General features: G+C 42.1%; 2 protein-coding genes across 2 annotated transcripts in view; one reads left to right on the top strand and one right to left on the bottom strand.

Moving 5' to 3' along the window:
- LOC147303161 (C-type lectin domain family 12 member B-like) overlaps nucleotides 1-13478 on the bottom strand; it is a 72997-nt gene that overhangs the window by 34064 nt on the left and 25455 nt on the right. The window lies entirely within an intron of this gene.
- Nucleotides 10999-13361, top strand: LOC147303162 (uncharacterized). Its single transcript, XM_086281176.1, has 2 exons — nucleotides 10999-11450; nucleotides 11816-13361. The coding sequence occupies exon 2, from the start codon at nucleotides 12162-12164 to the stop codon at nucleotides 13359-13361; it is 1200 nt and encodes a 399-aa protein (XP_086137302.1). The 5' UTR covers nucleotides 10999-11450; nucleotides 11816-12161.

Below are 13478 nucleotides of genomic sequence, written 5' to 3'. Positions count from 1 at the left end.
TCCAAAGCAATGCATGAGCATTCTGAAATTGACAATCCTCTGGAGGGGTGGATGACATCAGTATTTGGGCAATGGAAAGGTTTTGTTTTGTCTGTTATGGTTTCTTTTGCTACATTTTTAGCTATTACTGTTACATGTGGGTGTATTTTGTTCCATGCTGTGGTGGATTTTTGTATGACATATATAACTATATGCAGTATATGTCTATCTGCACTGAACATATATACGGTAACTTTCACATAGTTTTAGGCACAGGGTGTTTCTCACACACACACACACACACACACACACACACACACACACACACACACACACACACACACACACACACAATAAACGTTTTTCATGCAGCACATTCATGAAACTTAAAAATAGTAACATGGTAACAGAGATACAGAAAACAACATAATAAAATTACTGCCATGTACACACACATACTATAAACCAATGACTATAGAAAACATGGACGAAGCGACACCGCCTCCTCCCATTGTGCAAAAATATACCCCGCTTGTGGAGGCTGCCATGTTGCATTTTTGGAGGCAGAGTCTGCGCAGTAGTGACTTGAGGTGGAGCGACTGTGTAACGCTCCCGCCCACACACCCGCTGGACGTGACCGCAAACACACTCCCCTACACTTTTTACGTAGCCCGGCGACTCCAGTTTTTAGCTGGTTTACCGCGACTGACGACTCGTTTAATTAAGGTAAATGCAACCACGTCACTGTTATGAAAAAGACACACAGCTTATCATCTTATAGTTCTACAACATCTAAAACCACTGTTAATTTGTTTGCTAGATTAGCCGCTAGCATACGCAATGTGTTGGGGGCTTGTTTCTAGCTGTGTTAGCGATGCTACACACCTGTTACTCTAATAGTCTGTGTTATTGAAGGATTCAGCACTCCTTAGGTCTTATTATACATTCTTAGACAGCGATGAGATCAGCTACACACTCCAAGGAGGCCCAGAGTTACTGTTAATATCAAAAATATAATGCTGTCCTTTGAGATTTTAACATAAGACTGTGAGTGTAATGGATCTAAAACTGTTTACATTTTCAGAGCCCTCTACAGCCTGGTAACATGGAAACTTTAAAAGCATCAGCAGAATGTTTCAGTAGTGTAGTCTAATTTGTTCTTTTCATTTAATAATAGAGTCCATATTATATCAACAGCAAACACTTTCTGTTTCTGATCAACAAGTTCTGTTGATCCACTGAGAGAGGCTTCATTTAAGAAACAGGAACACTGAAGCTCATCATATTGATCAAGCAGGACTCATGATCTTCACCAGCAGCTCCCTCACAGGGAAATCTTCAGAGCTCCTCTGTAGGCTCGCCCCAGAAGATGGATAAACCCAGCATTTCATCAACACTGTGATGGAGACCCTTGGTTTGTGTAATGTTATAAATACTCGGATACTCCCCAGAGGCTCCGGACTTTTACATAAAGATATTATATTCAGTCCTGTAGAAAGTTATATATTTAAAAATATATGATCCTCTCTGGTTACTCTGGTATGAATAACTCTGAATCACTTTATGATAAATAACACACTATCTGCAAAAAATTGTGAAAGAATTCCAGATGACAAGTTTGTAGTTCAACATACAAGTGACGACCTTTGACCTTCATCAGGTTTTATTTAATTGTGTCAGAGAAACTCAAGCGTGCTCTTCATGCAGCTGAGTACATCAAGTGTTTAAAATAGAAGCTGTGCAACCAAAATTCGCCGAGCCAGCAGCAAAAGAAGCAGCAAACTACGCTTCACATTTGATGAACATCGTCATGAATTCCCTCTGAGTTTTGCTGTTTTGCTTCCACCATGATAAAAATCACACTTCATGCACAGCTAGCTCTCTCTCTCTCTCTGTACTTCAAGAACAGTTTCCCGTCTCTAATCTGTTTTCTGCATTATTCCTTCACTTATTACCCACCAGTCTACCGTTGTTTACAGCGCTGTCAGCCGCTGTCTTTTTCTTTTCTTTTCTTTTTTCCCCTTAAATGACCTCGGACAAGAAAGCCTATTTTCTGCTGTTCAATACTGAAGAAATTTAAACTTTCAATCTCCTTCATGTTTTTCTGTGTTTTATTCTCAGTTACTTTGACACAAAGCCATCTGCTGTGATGTTCACAATTCTGATGAAGTCTCACATGTGTCAGTACTGATAAATGATCAGAATTATAAAATTTCTGACTGTCTGAGGCTAAATTGATGATTAACATTTTCTACAATATTGACAAAGTACTTTAAGAACAAGATTGTTAGTTAATCATTTAGAAATGAATATTGTCTGTATGGACTTCAACTTCCCCCCCCCCCCCAAAAAAAAGTGCACATATAAAACTGCGGTGTTAAGCGATGCAGTTGAAAAATTTGAGTGCGCCCATTAGTCTAGAGCCCTGTTAGCCAAAGCTGTGTCCCAGATGTCACACAGGCACTTAACATACAGCATAGATGTACATGAAGACATTACTCAAAAATAAATTATCAGCATTTATTAAATAATAATGCTCCATAAATAAAAGAAAACTATGTTGTTTTTGTGCATAGCAAAAAGCTCACAATTGTGCAGTCAAAATGTAAACTAAAAGATGCTGAGCACAACAACAAAGAGACAGATTTCATAGCTGCACTGTTCCGAACTTCTACTGCGTGACTGACAGCCTGGAGTTTGAAATCCGCTTCGTAACCACGTCTCTTACAGGTGCCATTTATGGTCCTTATACACACACACACACACAATACTGTAATATTACGTTGAAGCACAGTACGTATCACTCCGCGAGGCTCCTGACTACGGTAGCTGTAATGCTCCGACAATCCATCAAGCGGGGCAGCTCTGTAGCTTGGCAAAGTCGTACTACCAAAGTGCTGACCAAAGTGTTCAATGACAAACGTCTGAATACAGACAGTGGAAAAATGTCAGCCTTAGTTTTACTGGATCTCAGTGCAGCATTTGATACAGTAGACCACAACATATTACTCAAACGACTGGAGAACTGGGCAGGTCTCTCAGGAACTGTACTAAACTGGTTCAAAACATACTTAGAAAACAGGAAATATTTTGTATCAATGGGTAACTTCACATCTGAGCAGACAAGTATCACATGTGGAGTTCCCCAAGGTTCCATCTTGGGACCCCTTCTGTTTAACATTTACATGCTCCCACTGGCACAGATTATAAACAACAACAAAATAAACTATCACAGCTATGCAGATGACACACAAATATATATCACAATGTCACCAGGAGACCGAGGCCCTGTACAGGCTCTTGGTAAATGCATTGAGGAAATTAATGACTGGTTGTGCCACAATTTTCTCCAGCTACACAAAAACAAAACTGAGGTAATAGTCTTTGGCGCCAAAGAAAAACGATTACAGGTCACCAGAGAACTTCAATCTATACATCTAAAAACCACAAACCAGGCGAGAAATTTGGGTGTAGTGATGGATGCAGACCTAAACTTAGAAAAACACATTAAGACAATAACAAAATCAGCTTACTATCACCTCAAGAATATTTCAAGGATAAAAGATCTGATGTCTCAACAGGACCTGGAAAAACTAGTCCATGCTTTCATCTTTAGTAGGCTTGATTGCTGTAACAGCATCTTTACAGGTCTACCTAAAAAATCAGTCAGACAACTACAGCTCATTCAGAACTCTGCTGCTCGAGTCCTCACTTGCTTCCACTTTACCGTATGTACAGTGGAAGCAAGATGGCGCCGGTGTGCATGGCTGACCGTCTCCGACCACGTCTTCGCCTTGGCGTTGTACTTCTCGTTGTTTTATCTTTGGTTTTATGTTCTCTAGGTGATTGTACACTAATAACTTATGACAGAGACACGCTCCTGAATCTTCGGTTTTCCTGTTCTCAACGACCTGACTGCCTTGGGACCGCCGGTGCCGCTATCCCCCTGATGCCTGTCTCCCCTACCTATGTGACCTATCCTCCTCTTCCCATGCTCCGTAGGAAACGCCTCAGGAAACGGGGTAGGAGGAGCGGCGTCCGTGTCCGCGTTAAGGCTTATATCAGAGCCATGGCTATGGACTTCCCTTCTACAGGCCGTGAGCTATCCCGTTTCTTCCACTATCTCAGCAGCCACTCTGCGGCTAGACTGCTAACCCACCGTTGGATTTGCTCCGTCGGCCTTCATACCTACCCTGCTCGCCCAGTGGCTTACCACTCTGCCCGATTTTGGATAACACCGCCTGGCCGCGGTGTTCAACATAACAACCTTTGCTCCTTGCGACGGGCTACTACTAAGGTCCTGGCCCCCCGGATTCGGTTGGCCTTATTTAATGTCAGGTCTCTTTCAAATAAGGCCTTCCTCCTAAATGACTTTTTTCTCACCTCGGGACTGGATGTCCTATTTCTAACGGAGACCTGGACTTCTCCGGGTGAGTTCATCCCCTTCTCTGAGCTTCTACCTCCTGACTGTGCCTTCTTTAGCTCACCTAGGCTAACTGGTAGAGGTGGTGGCTTAGCCTCGGTTTTCAAAAATAAACATGATGCACGGCTGCTATCCTCTCCAACCTATTCCAGTTTTGAAGTTCAGCTATTGGAACTGACGGGCTCTCGGACCACTTTGTGTGTCGTGGTATCATAAGATGTTTATCTCTGAATTTGCTGATTTTTTGGGATCCGTTCTTTTTAAATATGATTCTGTTATTGTTTCTGGAGATTTTAACATTCATGTTTGCTGTATGAATGACCAATTGGCTAAAGATTTTCTTGTGCTGACTGATTCCTTTAATCTTATTCAGTGGGTGAATGAGCCTACCCATGTTCAAGGCCACACCCTTGATTTGGTTTTTTCATTCAATGTGGACATTTGCATTAAGGAAATCAGGAATACTGGTCTCTCTGATCATTCCCCGGTCATTTTCGATGTAGACCTGGGTGATACTGGACAATACCTAAACTCTCCTCTTTATCCTACGCGCACTATTAATGCCAATACTGTGGTCAACTTTATTACGTCTTTTGTTAACTCCCCATTTAGTATGCTGGATTGTTCTTCCCCACACACACTTGAGAACTCTACTAATACTCTTTTAACCACCTGTTCCTCGATTCTTAACATTGTTGCACCCATCAAAATGAAACGCCCTAGAACTTTCTCACAATGCTGGTTAAATGATTCTGTTCGTGCCCTTCGACGTATATGTCGGCGTGATGAGAGGAAGTGGAGGAGTGATAGACTTCAGTCTTCTTATGATATTTTACGTATTAGCCGCTCGAAGTTCCAAACTGCTGCCAGAACGGCTAAAGCGGCTTTTCTCTCTAAAATTATTTCCACTAATGGTGATAATCCATGAATTCTATTTAAAATTTTTAACTCTGTGGTGAACCCCCGTCCCTCTATGCCACTGCTGTCTTCCCCGGGTCTTTGTGGAAAATTCTCAAACTATTTTTTAGATAAAGTTTTATCCCTTAGATCTACTCTTCCTCTGGTGACTGATTGTATGTCTACCCCTGATTGTTCGGCCACTTTTTATCAATTCGAACCCGTTTCTCTCTCCACTCTGAAGCGTCTAATTGATAAATTGAACAACACTAACTGTGTACATGATGCTCTCCCATCCCGTATTGTTAAGGATTGTTTCAGTGTAATTGGACCTTGTTTATTGTCCATATTGAACTTCTCCTTGCTTTCTGGCTATGTACCTTCAGCTCTCAAGCATGCCATAATCCAACCTGTTCTAAAAAAAAAGGAACCTTGAGCTTAGTGATTTTGCCACTTTTAGGCCAATTTCTAAGCTTCCCTTTCTGGCTAAAATACTTGAGAAGGTGGTTCTGCTCCAACTGCAGACCTACCTTGATGAGAATAATATAAATGATAAATTTCAATCGGCCTTCAAACAACATCACAGCACAGAATCAGCATTGCTTCGTGTTTTCAATGATCTCCTACTAATGGCTGACAACGGACGCCCCTCAGTCTTAGTGCTTTTGGATCTATCATCGGCATTTGACATGGTTGACCATAATATCTTATTAGCGAGACTTGAGCACACTGTAGGCATCAAGGGCGCTGCCCTGGATTGGTTTAAATCCTATCTCTCCAATCGGCTCTCTACGGTACATCTGGCTACATCCTCTTCCTCGGCTGTACCTGTTTTGCTGTGGTGTCCCCCAGGGATCTGTGCTGGGCCCTACCCTTTTCTCATTATACTTGCTTCCCTTAAGTGCCATCTTTGAGAAATACCATATTGCTTATCACTATTATGCAGATGATATCCAGCTCTATTTTGAGCTAAACGACGATCTTGCTCTGTCTCTGAATAGCCTCCGAGAATGCATGTCTGAGGCCAAGAAGTGGTTGTTGTCGAATTCTCTTATCCTTAATGAGAAGAAACCCGAGATTATGATTTTTGGTAGTAACGCCCTTCGTGCCAAACTCCGGGATGCCTTTGGTTTTCTTAGTTGTTCTCTCTCTGATACTGTCAGGAATCTGGGTGTCTTATTTGACAGCTCCTTTTCACTTGACAAACAAGTGTCTGCTGTTGTCAGATCTAGTTTTTAGCAGCTTCGTCTTATCTGTAAGGCTAGGCGCTATATCCCGCATAAAGATCTCGAAAAGCTCATCCACGCCTTTGTAACGTCGAGGCTAGACTATTGTAATTCACTTTATTGTGGTCTCCACTCTTCCCTTTTACAGAGATTACAGACAGTTCAGAATGCTGCAGCTCGCATTCTAACTAAAACCAGCAAGTTTGCCCACATTACTCCTGTCCTTGCCGATCTGCACTGGTTGCCTGTCAAATATCGTATTCAATTTAAAATTTTGTTGTTTACTTTTAAAATTACTAACAACACTGCACCCAGCTACCTTGAGGACCTTTTAAACCCTTATGCTCCTGCTAGGGCTTTAAGGTCATCGTCACAGTTACTGCTGGCTCAGCCCAGATCTCGACTTAAGACTAGAGGTGATCGATCGTTTGCTCTTGTCGCACCTGTGCTGTGGAACAATCTCCCAATTGGCATCCGGGCATCTGATTCTATTCATTCTTTTAAATCTCAGCTTAAAACATATCTTTTTAAACTTGCCTTCTCCACCTTTTAATTGCTGGTTTGTTTGTTTGTTTGTTTGGTTGGTTGCTGTGACCTATTGACCTCTTGTATTAATTCCCTCTTATCTTTCTATTGGTGTCTTTTATTATGGTGGTACAGCTTTTATCTTGCTATTACCATGTGCTGTAGTCATTCTTATTGGTAGCTTTTATCTATGAACATAACTCGTTATTTTTATTTATCCGTTATCAATGTTTGAACCTTTTATTGTTTTATGTAAAGCACTTTGGTATGCCCAAGGCTTTTAAATGTGCTCTATAAATAAAGATTGTTGTTGTTGTTGTTGTTGTTGTCACTAAGACCAAAAAAGTGGACCACATCAGTCCAGCTCTGAGGTCTTTACACTGGCTGCCTGTCCGTCAGAGGATAGACTTTAAAGTCCTGATGCTGGTCTATAAAGCTCTGAATGGTTTAGGACCAAAATACTAGGGGTGCAACGATACACAAAATTCACGGTTCGGTTCGGTTCGATACTTTGGTGTCATGGTTCGATATTTTTTCGATACAAAAAAAATGTTCATGCCTTTTTAATTTGTCATTTATTAAAATTATAAATATATATTTTAACTCAAAAGTACAGTTTTTAAATTTAACCCTAACCCTTGTGCATGTTTTTTATTTTGACAGCGAATGCGCACCTGCGGACCACTTATGTGCAGCCCTGGTTATTTAGCTCGTCATATTGCAGCCACAGAAATTCTTTTGTCCATGAAACCATAAAGCTGCACTTTCTTTTTGCCTTATAGTCTGATTTGTCATAACTTCTCCGTTTTGTGGTAAGCTTTTCTTTGGCTGTCACTTCTTCACCCTGACCTGTCTTATTTGGCTCAGCAGAACTAAAATATATATCTGTCTGTGAAGGTCATCGTAGTCAAATATATATCCTGCTGCTTTTACACACACTCACATAAGCTCAGCGATTCTCTGCGCGATCAACCTCTCACATGTTTAAGCTTGCTGCGGGAGATTTCACTTGTCATGTTTGCATAGTAAGCTACCAATTAATAAGACGATGTCAGAGGAATTGGTGCACAAATTATCATCACTCACAGATCAGTGCTGTCATTGCAAAGTGAAAGCAAAAAAACAAGCGCAAATTCAAACGCGATTTCAATATGTCACATATTGACAGTGGCTCACCGATGCCAATGACATAATTACCCAGCTACATTTCTGAAAGAATGCAAAAGCATTGACATATATTTTTCCTACAATAGCCCGACGGGCAGGGCAGAGATAGATTTTGGTAGCCCGACTGAAAAGATCGCTAGCCCCGGGACGTCGGGCTAGCGATATTGCGAGCCCTGTATCTGATTGAGGAATCACTCATCTTTGGAAAAGAGAGTTTATTACAGAGAAATGTCTCTTTCCAAAATAAAAGCTATACTATCCGCTTCTTCTGGGCTATATTCTCAGCAGCATATTAAACATATAAGGAGAATCATGTGCTAACAGCTGTCTAAATGACTCGGCTAAAGTTAGTAGCATGCTTGCTTGTTTTTTTTCTGCTTCCACTTGTCTTTGCACTAGGATGATGTCGGCGTAAATGTGCAGTCATATTCGTTGTGTTCCCACTAGTGCTTTCAGGTTAATCTCGTTGAAATGACCTTAACGCCACAACACGGCAAATCTCCGTTAACGAGCTACCGCCGATCGCCCCGTGCATGGGGCTGGACGACGTCAACACGTTAACGAGCTAACTGCGCTAACACACTAGTTCCCACCCATGTAATTGAGCATTGCATGGCACATCCAACATACTGTTTTACTTTAGTGCATGACTCGCTTACCTTCAGGGTCATACGTCACATGAAAACCAAAATAATTCCAAACGCCAGATCTGAATGAGGGTGGGGGAGGTCCATGTTGCAAGGAGAGCTTAACTTCTGTCTCGCTAGCTTGCCCTGCGCTCTTCCTTCTGACGATGCTGTCTGTGTTGAGCGCTCAGTGAATCTGCGTTCGACTACTCCGCCTAGGCTGCACTGTCGAGCCTAGGCGGAGTAGTTGAACGCAGATTCACTGAGCGCTCAACACAGACAGCATCGTCAGAAGGAAAGTTGATAAAATAAATTAAAAATTTTGTATTGTTCGATACATATGCGTACCGAACCGAAAGCACTGTATCGAACGGTTCAATATCGATACGAATATTGTTGCACCCCTACAAAATACATCAGTGACCTCCTAATCCAGTATGAACCTTCCAGATCCCTCAGGTCATCTGGATCCGGTCTTTTATCAGTTCCCAGAGTCAGAACCAGACACGGAGAAGCTGCATTCAGCTTTTATGCTCCTTATATCTGGAACAAACTCCCAGAAAGCCTCAGATCAGCTGAAACACTCAGTTTATTTAAATCCAGGTTGAAGACTCACCTGTTCTCAGCTGCATTTGAATAAAGCACCAAATCCACACTTTTAAGCTTAAATTTCAAAACTTACATTTTAACTACTGATTTTATCTACTGTTCTGATTTTATCTGTTTTGATTTTTGATTTTATATACTGTTTTGTTTGTTTGTTTGTTAGTAAGCTAGTTAGTTTTAATCAATTTAAAATCATGCTTTTTATTTGTTTTTGTTTCTAATGTCTCTGCAAAGCACTTTGAATCACCTTGTTGTTGAATTGTGCTATACAAATAAACTTGGCTTGCCTTGCCTTACTAAAAATTTTTTGACAGATTGCTGAGCGCCGTGTACCACATAAAATCGGTTCGCGGTCAGTAAGCACAACCAGAATTCATACATAAGGTTTGCTGAAAATGAAAGGATTTTAGGCCATGCAGCCCCTGCATGTCGTTAGTACGGTTAGCTCGTTAGCGCGGTTAGCTCGCTAACACATTGACGCCGTCCAGCCCCACACACGGGGCGATCCCAGTGTTGCCAACTTAGCGACTTTGTCGCTATATTTAGCGAGTTTTCAGACCCCTTAGCAACTTTTTTTCTAAAATAAAGTCGCTAAAAAAGACGTGAAAGCACGTATCGCTTTTACTCTCAAAAAGCAGCGGGTGCTGTAACGCAGTCAGTTCTTCTTTTACTCTTTTACTCTTATGTTGTTTTGTGGATCACAAGGTTTAAAACTACTTATAAACACACACACAAAGTAACTCCACCAGAGTGCCTATTTCGGGTCACTTTTGCCGGTCCAAGCCCGGGTAAAGGAGCAGGGTTGGAATTGTGGCATTAAAAAAAGCAATAATTGCTAAAAGAAATGTAATTTGTAGTTCTAAATAAACTCTAAATGCATTTAGGACGTTTTTTACTCACTTTATGTCTCTTCCACGATGTTATTTCTCTCTCCAACAACATAGGTTACAATTACATTAGCATGACCAGTTATGCAAATTAGGCGATGACTTCATTTAGCGACTTCTAGCGACTTTTAGGACAGCGATTTTCCTTACTGAGGAGTTGGCAACACTGGGCGATCCGCGGTAGCTCGATATTTGCCGTGTTCATCTTGTAGTTGCCTGCAGGTGAAGCTATGGGGGAGGGGGAGTCGTGTTCAGTGAAGGAGAGGCGAGGCCGAGTAACCTTGCGTAGAGACAAAAGTGGACGGAAGGGAGGCAAACTTGCGGCTCCACAAGTATAATTATAATGTAACATAGACTATATCGATAAAAAAGGATATTGTCACATCTTATATCTTGTATGAAAATATATCGATATTTAAAAAAAAACTCGATATATCGCCCAGCCCTACTCTCAAATCTGAAATAAAGCTGATCCTTCTCTGTCCCACACACTCAGGATCTGAAGCTCTTCTCTTACATTTTTTCAGTTCTACAGTTTAATCCATCGTTACAGATTAATGAGGAGGTACTGAAATACAAGCTTAAAAAATGGTGTTACTGTCTTTACACATGTGGAGACTGAAAACATGCTGTTGTTTGCACATGTAGCTGAGATATAATGTACGAATTGTGAACATTCTCAAAACTGTATTGTACATAGGTTATACTTTTTTATTGTGTGAACTTTATTTTTGTGGAACTAAGGTTCCGTGTGTTATTGTTGAAGTGGGACATTAATCAGTGTAACGCCACCTGCGGCCACATTGCGGGTGTGGGGTTTCCTAGCCAGAGCTGTACGGACTCCACACTGGTGAGGCACGCTTTCTGTAGCTCTTCTCCCTGTACTAAATTATCCATATAAATTCGGTGTATTTGTCTTTGTTAAGTATTGGCTCCTAGGGTTAAAAGCTCTCAAAGTGTTTTCAATCGCTTTGAGTGAGAAAAATGATATTTGGAACTGCGCTTTATCTGTTGTATCATCCGTTTGTGTGGAACTGACTTGTGTTAAACAGGGTGAGGAGAAGCCTGCTGCCGCTGTGTGACACTGATTTTGCTGCTGCACTCTGTTTTATAGGTATGTGTAAATGTGTAGTTTTTGTTTTATGTGTATAATGAGCTCATGTCCCGAGGCTGTGCTCTGAGCAGTATCTTCAGCCATGTTGGGAAGAGTTAAAAAGTTGTTTGAATATGTATTATGCAATTGACCTATTTTAATGGGAATTTGAATGTTATACGTTATTGTTAGTGATTCCATAATTGTCTCTGTTTTACCCCACTGTAATATTTGATTTTGAAGTGGCGGTTGTGAAAATTATTATTTTGATAAGTTGTATTTTCTTTTATATGATGCAAGCAGAGCTGTACGGACTCCACACTGGGTGAGGAGAAGCCTGCTGCCGCTGTGTGACACTGATTTTGCTGCTGCACTCTGTTTTATAGGAATAAACCCTGTTTCCAGCCAGTCCGTGTCTGTTGTCACAACGCAGTCGACCATTTCACATCTGCTACATAAAAGTGGTGCCGTGACCCGGATGCATCTGATCAGCCGCTGCTGATCGCTGAGGTTGAGCTGAACACTTCCGACACCTGTAATATAAGTAAAATTATTCTGTGGGTCAGCAAAAAATTTCCAGTGTTCTGTTAGTAGGCATTTCTCCCAGTTACACCTGTTAGAGTCTAACTGAGCCGTGTTTACTTGTGTTGTATTTTTCTGAGTGATAGGTATTTTTGTATTCCTTTTGTTTCTGATCCCCTTTGTAGTTATTGCTAACCTCCTGTAAGCAACATGGCTGGTAGGGGCCAAGACTCCTTTAACCTTTTCACGCCAGTCGCTGGGAGAGGTTGGAGACTGTCTGGGGCAGATGAAGTGAGAGACAGGTCTATAATGTTGCGTGATGAGCCAGCAGAGTCAGATGACATTATTCGAAATAAAGCTCATGAGCGCCAGTCCTCAACCCCTGCTTTGAGCGACGACAGCACACACAAAGAGCTACGTGAGCTCATTGGTGAATTGGGAACCCAGATAGGTGAATCAATCGCTAGCCGGCTACTATCCAGTCAAGTCCCACTTGGTCCAAACCAGACAGCTCCAGCCGAGTCCCCCAAAGTTAAGAGCCCTGACACCACTCTCGACCTCTCCAAAGTGAACTTAGTGGTCCGACAAGATATCAAAGACCCACCTATGTACAGAGGTGATGATGCGGATAAGTACTCTGTTCATGAGTGGATAGACATGATGGAAGTGTACTTAGAGAAGAGAGGGTTGTCTAGAGCCGTGCAGGTGGATGAAGTCTTAAACCACCTCCTCGGCAGAGCTAAAAACATTGTTAAGGTGGGTTTGAAAAGTAACTCATGTTCTGGTGTAGTGACCAACCCTGAGACCATCTATGCCATACTCAGGCGTTATTTTAGTGATAGTCCTGGCTCCTGTCAACCACTGGCTGACTTCTATGCCACCCAAGCAGTTGCAAAAGAGACCCCAGTAGACTATTGGGTGAGGCTTAATATCGCTGCTGAGGCAGCTGACAAGCATTTACAGCGTCAGGGAGGCAAAATGGAGAACATGGAGGCAGAGATAGCCATGATGTTTATCAGAAATTGTCCTGATCCCAGCCTCGCCTGTGTTTTCAAATGTAAGCCCATCAGTAAATGGACAGTAATGGAGGTTCAGGAAGCCATTGATGAACACCAAAGAGAGTGTCATGCAAAAAAGAAGAGCCTGGGCTCTGCCAGACCCCATCCCCTCCTCGTGGCCACTGCGACAACCACAAGCGAGTCGCCTGAGTTTGAACTGAACCATGCCCAAGTAGGTACAGTAAAATGTTCCCAGGACAGCCCGGGTAAGGCTGCTGGAGCTGCCGCTTCAAACCCAAGTGCTCTAGACCGCGTGCTCAGTATGCTGGAGAGGGTGTTAGAGCGCTCCAACCAGCCTGTCCACCCCGTAATTAGACCACTTGAGAGGGGACAGTGTGAGCGAAGAGTGTGAAACCCTCAATCCCAGTGATGACATACAGACTGTATACAAAGAAAGCCTGAAGTGTGCCCCACCTGGTACTGTTGTACTTTCCCAGAATATAGTAAGACTTGATGAGGCAGACAGCCT

Source organism: Aulonocara sp. 'chitande type north' Nkhata Bay, linkage group LG22 (genome assembly GCF_057382095.1).
Source record: "Aulonocara sp. 'chitande type north' Nkhata Bay isolate Kocher_YH1m ecotype deep benthic linkage group LG22, A_spYH_male_GT1.1, whole genome shotgun sequence".
NCBI classification, from domain to species: Eukaryota; Metazoa; Chordata; class Actinopteri; order Cichliformes; family Cichlidae; genus Aulonocara; species Aulonocara sp. 'chitande type north' Nkhata Bay.
The sequence above is the reverse complement of the archived record's forward strand: the minus strand, read 5'-3'. Positions and strand labels throughout refer to the sequence as shown.

Bases quoted from the DNA above. Each gene is read 5' to 3' on its own strand.
- LOC147303162 (XM_086281176.1), top strand. From the start codon at position 12,162: ATGGCTGGTAGGGGCCAAGACTCCTTTAACCTTTTCACGCCAGTCGCT.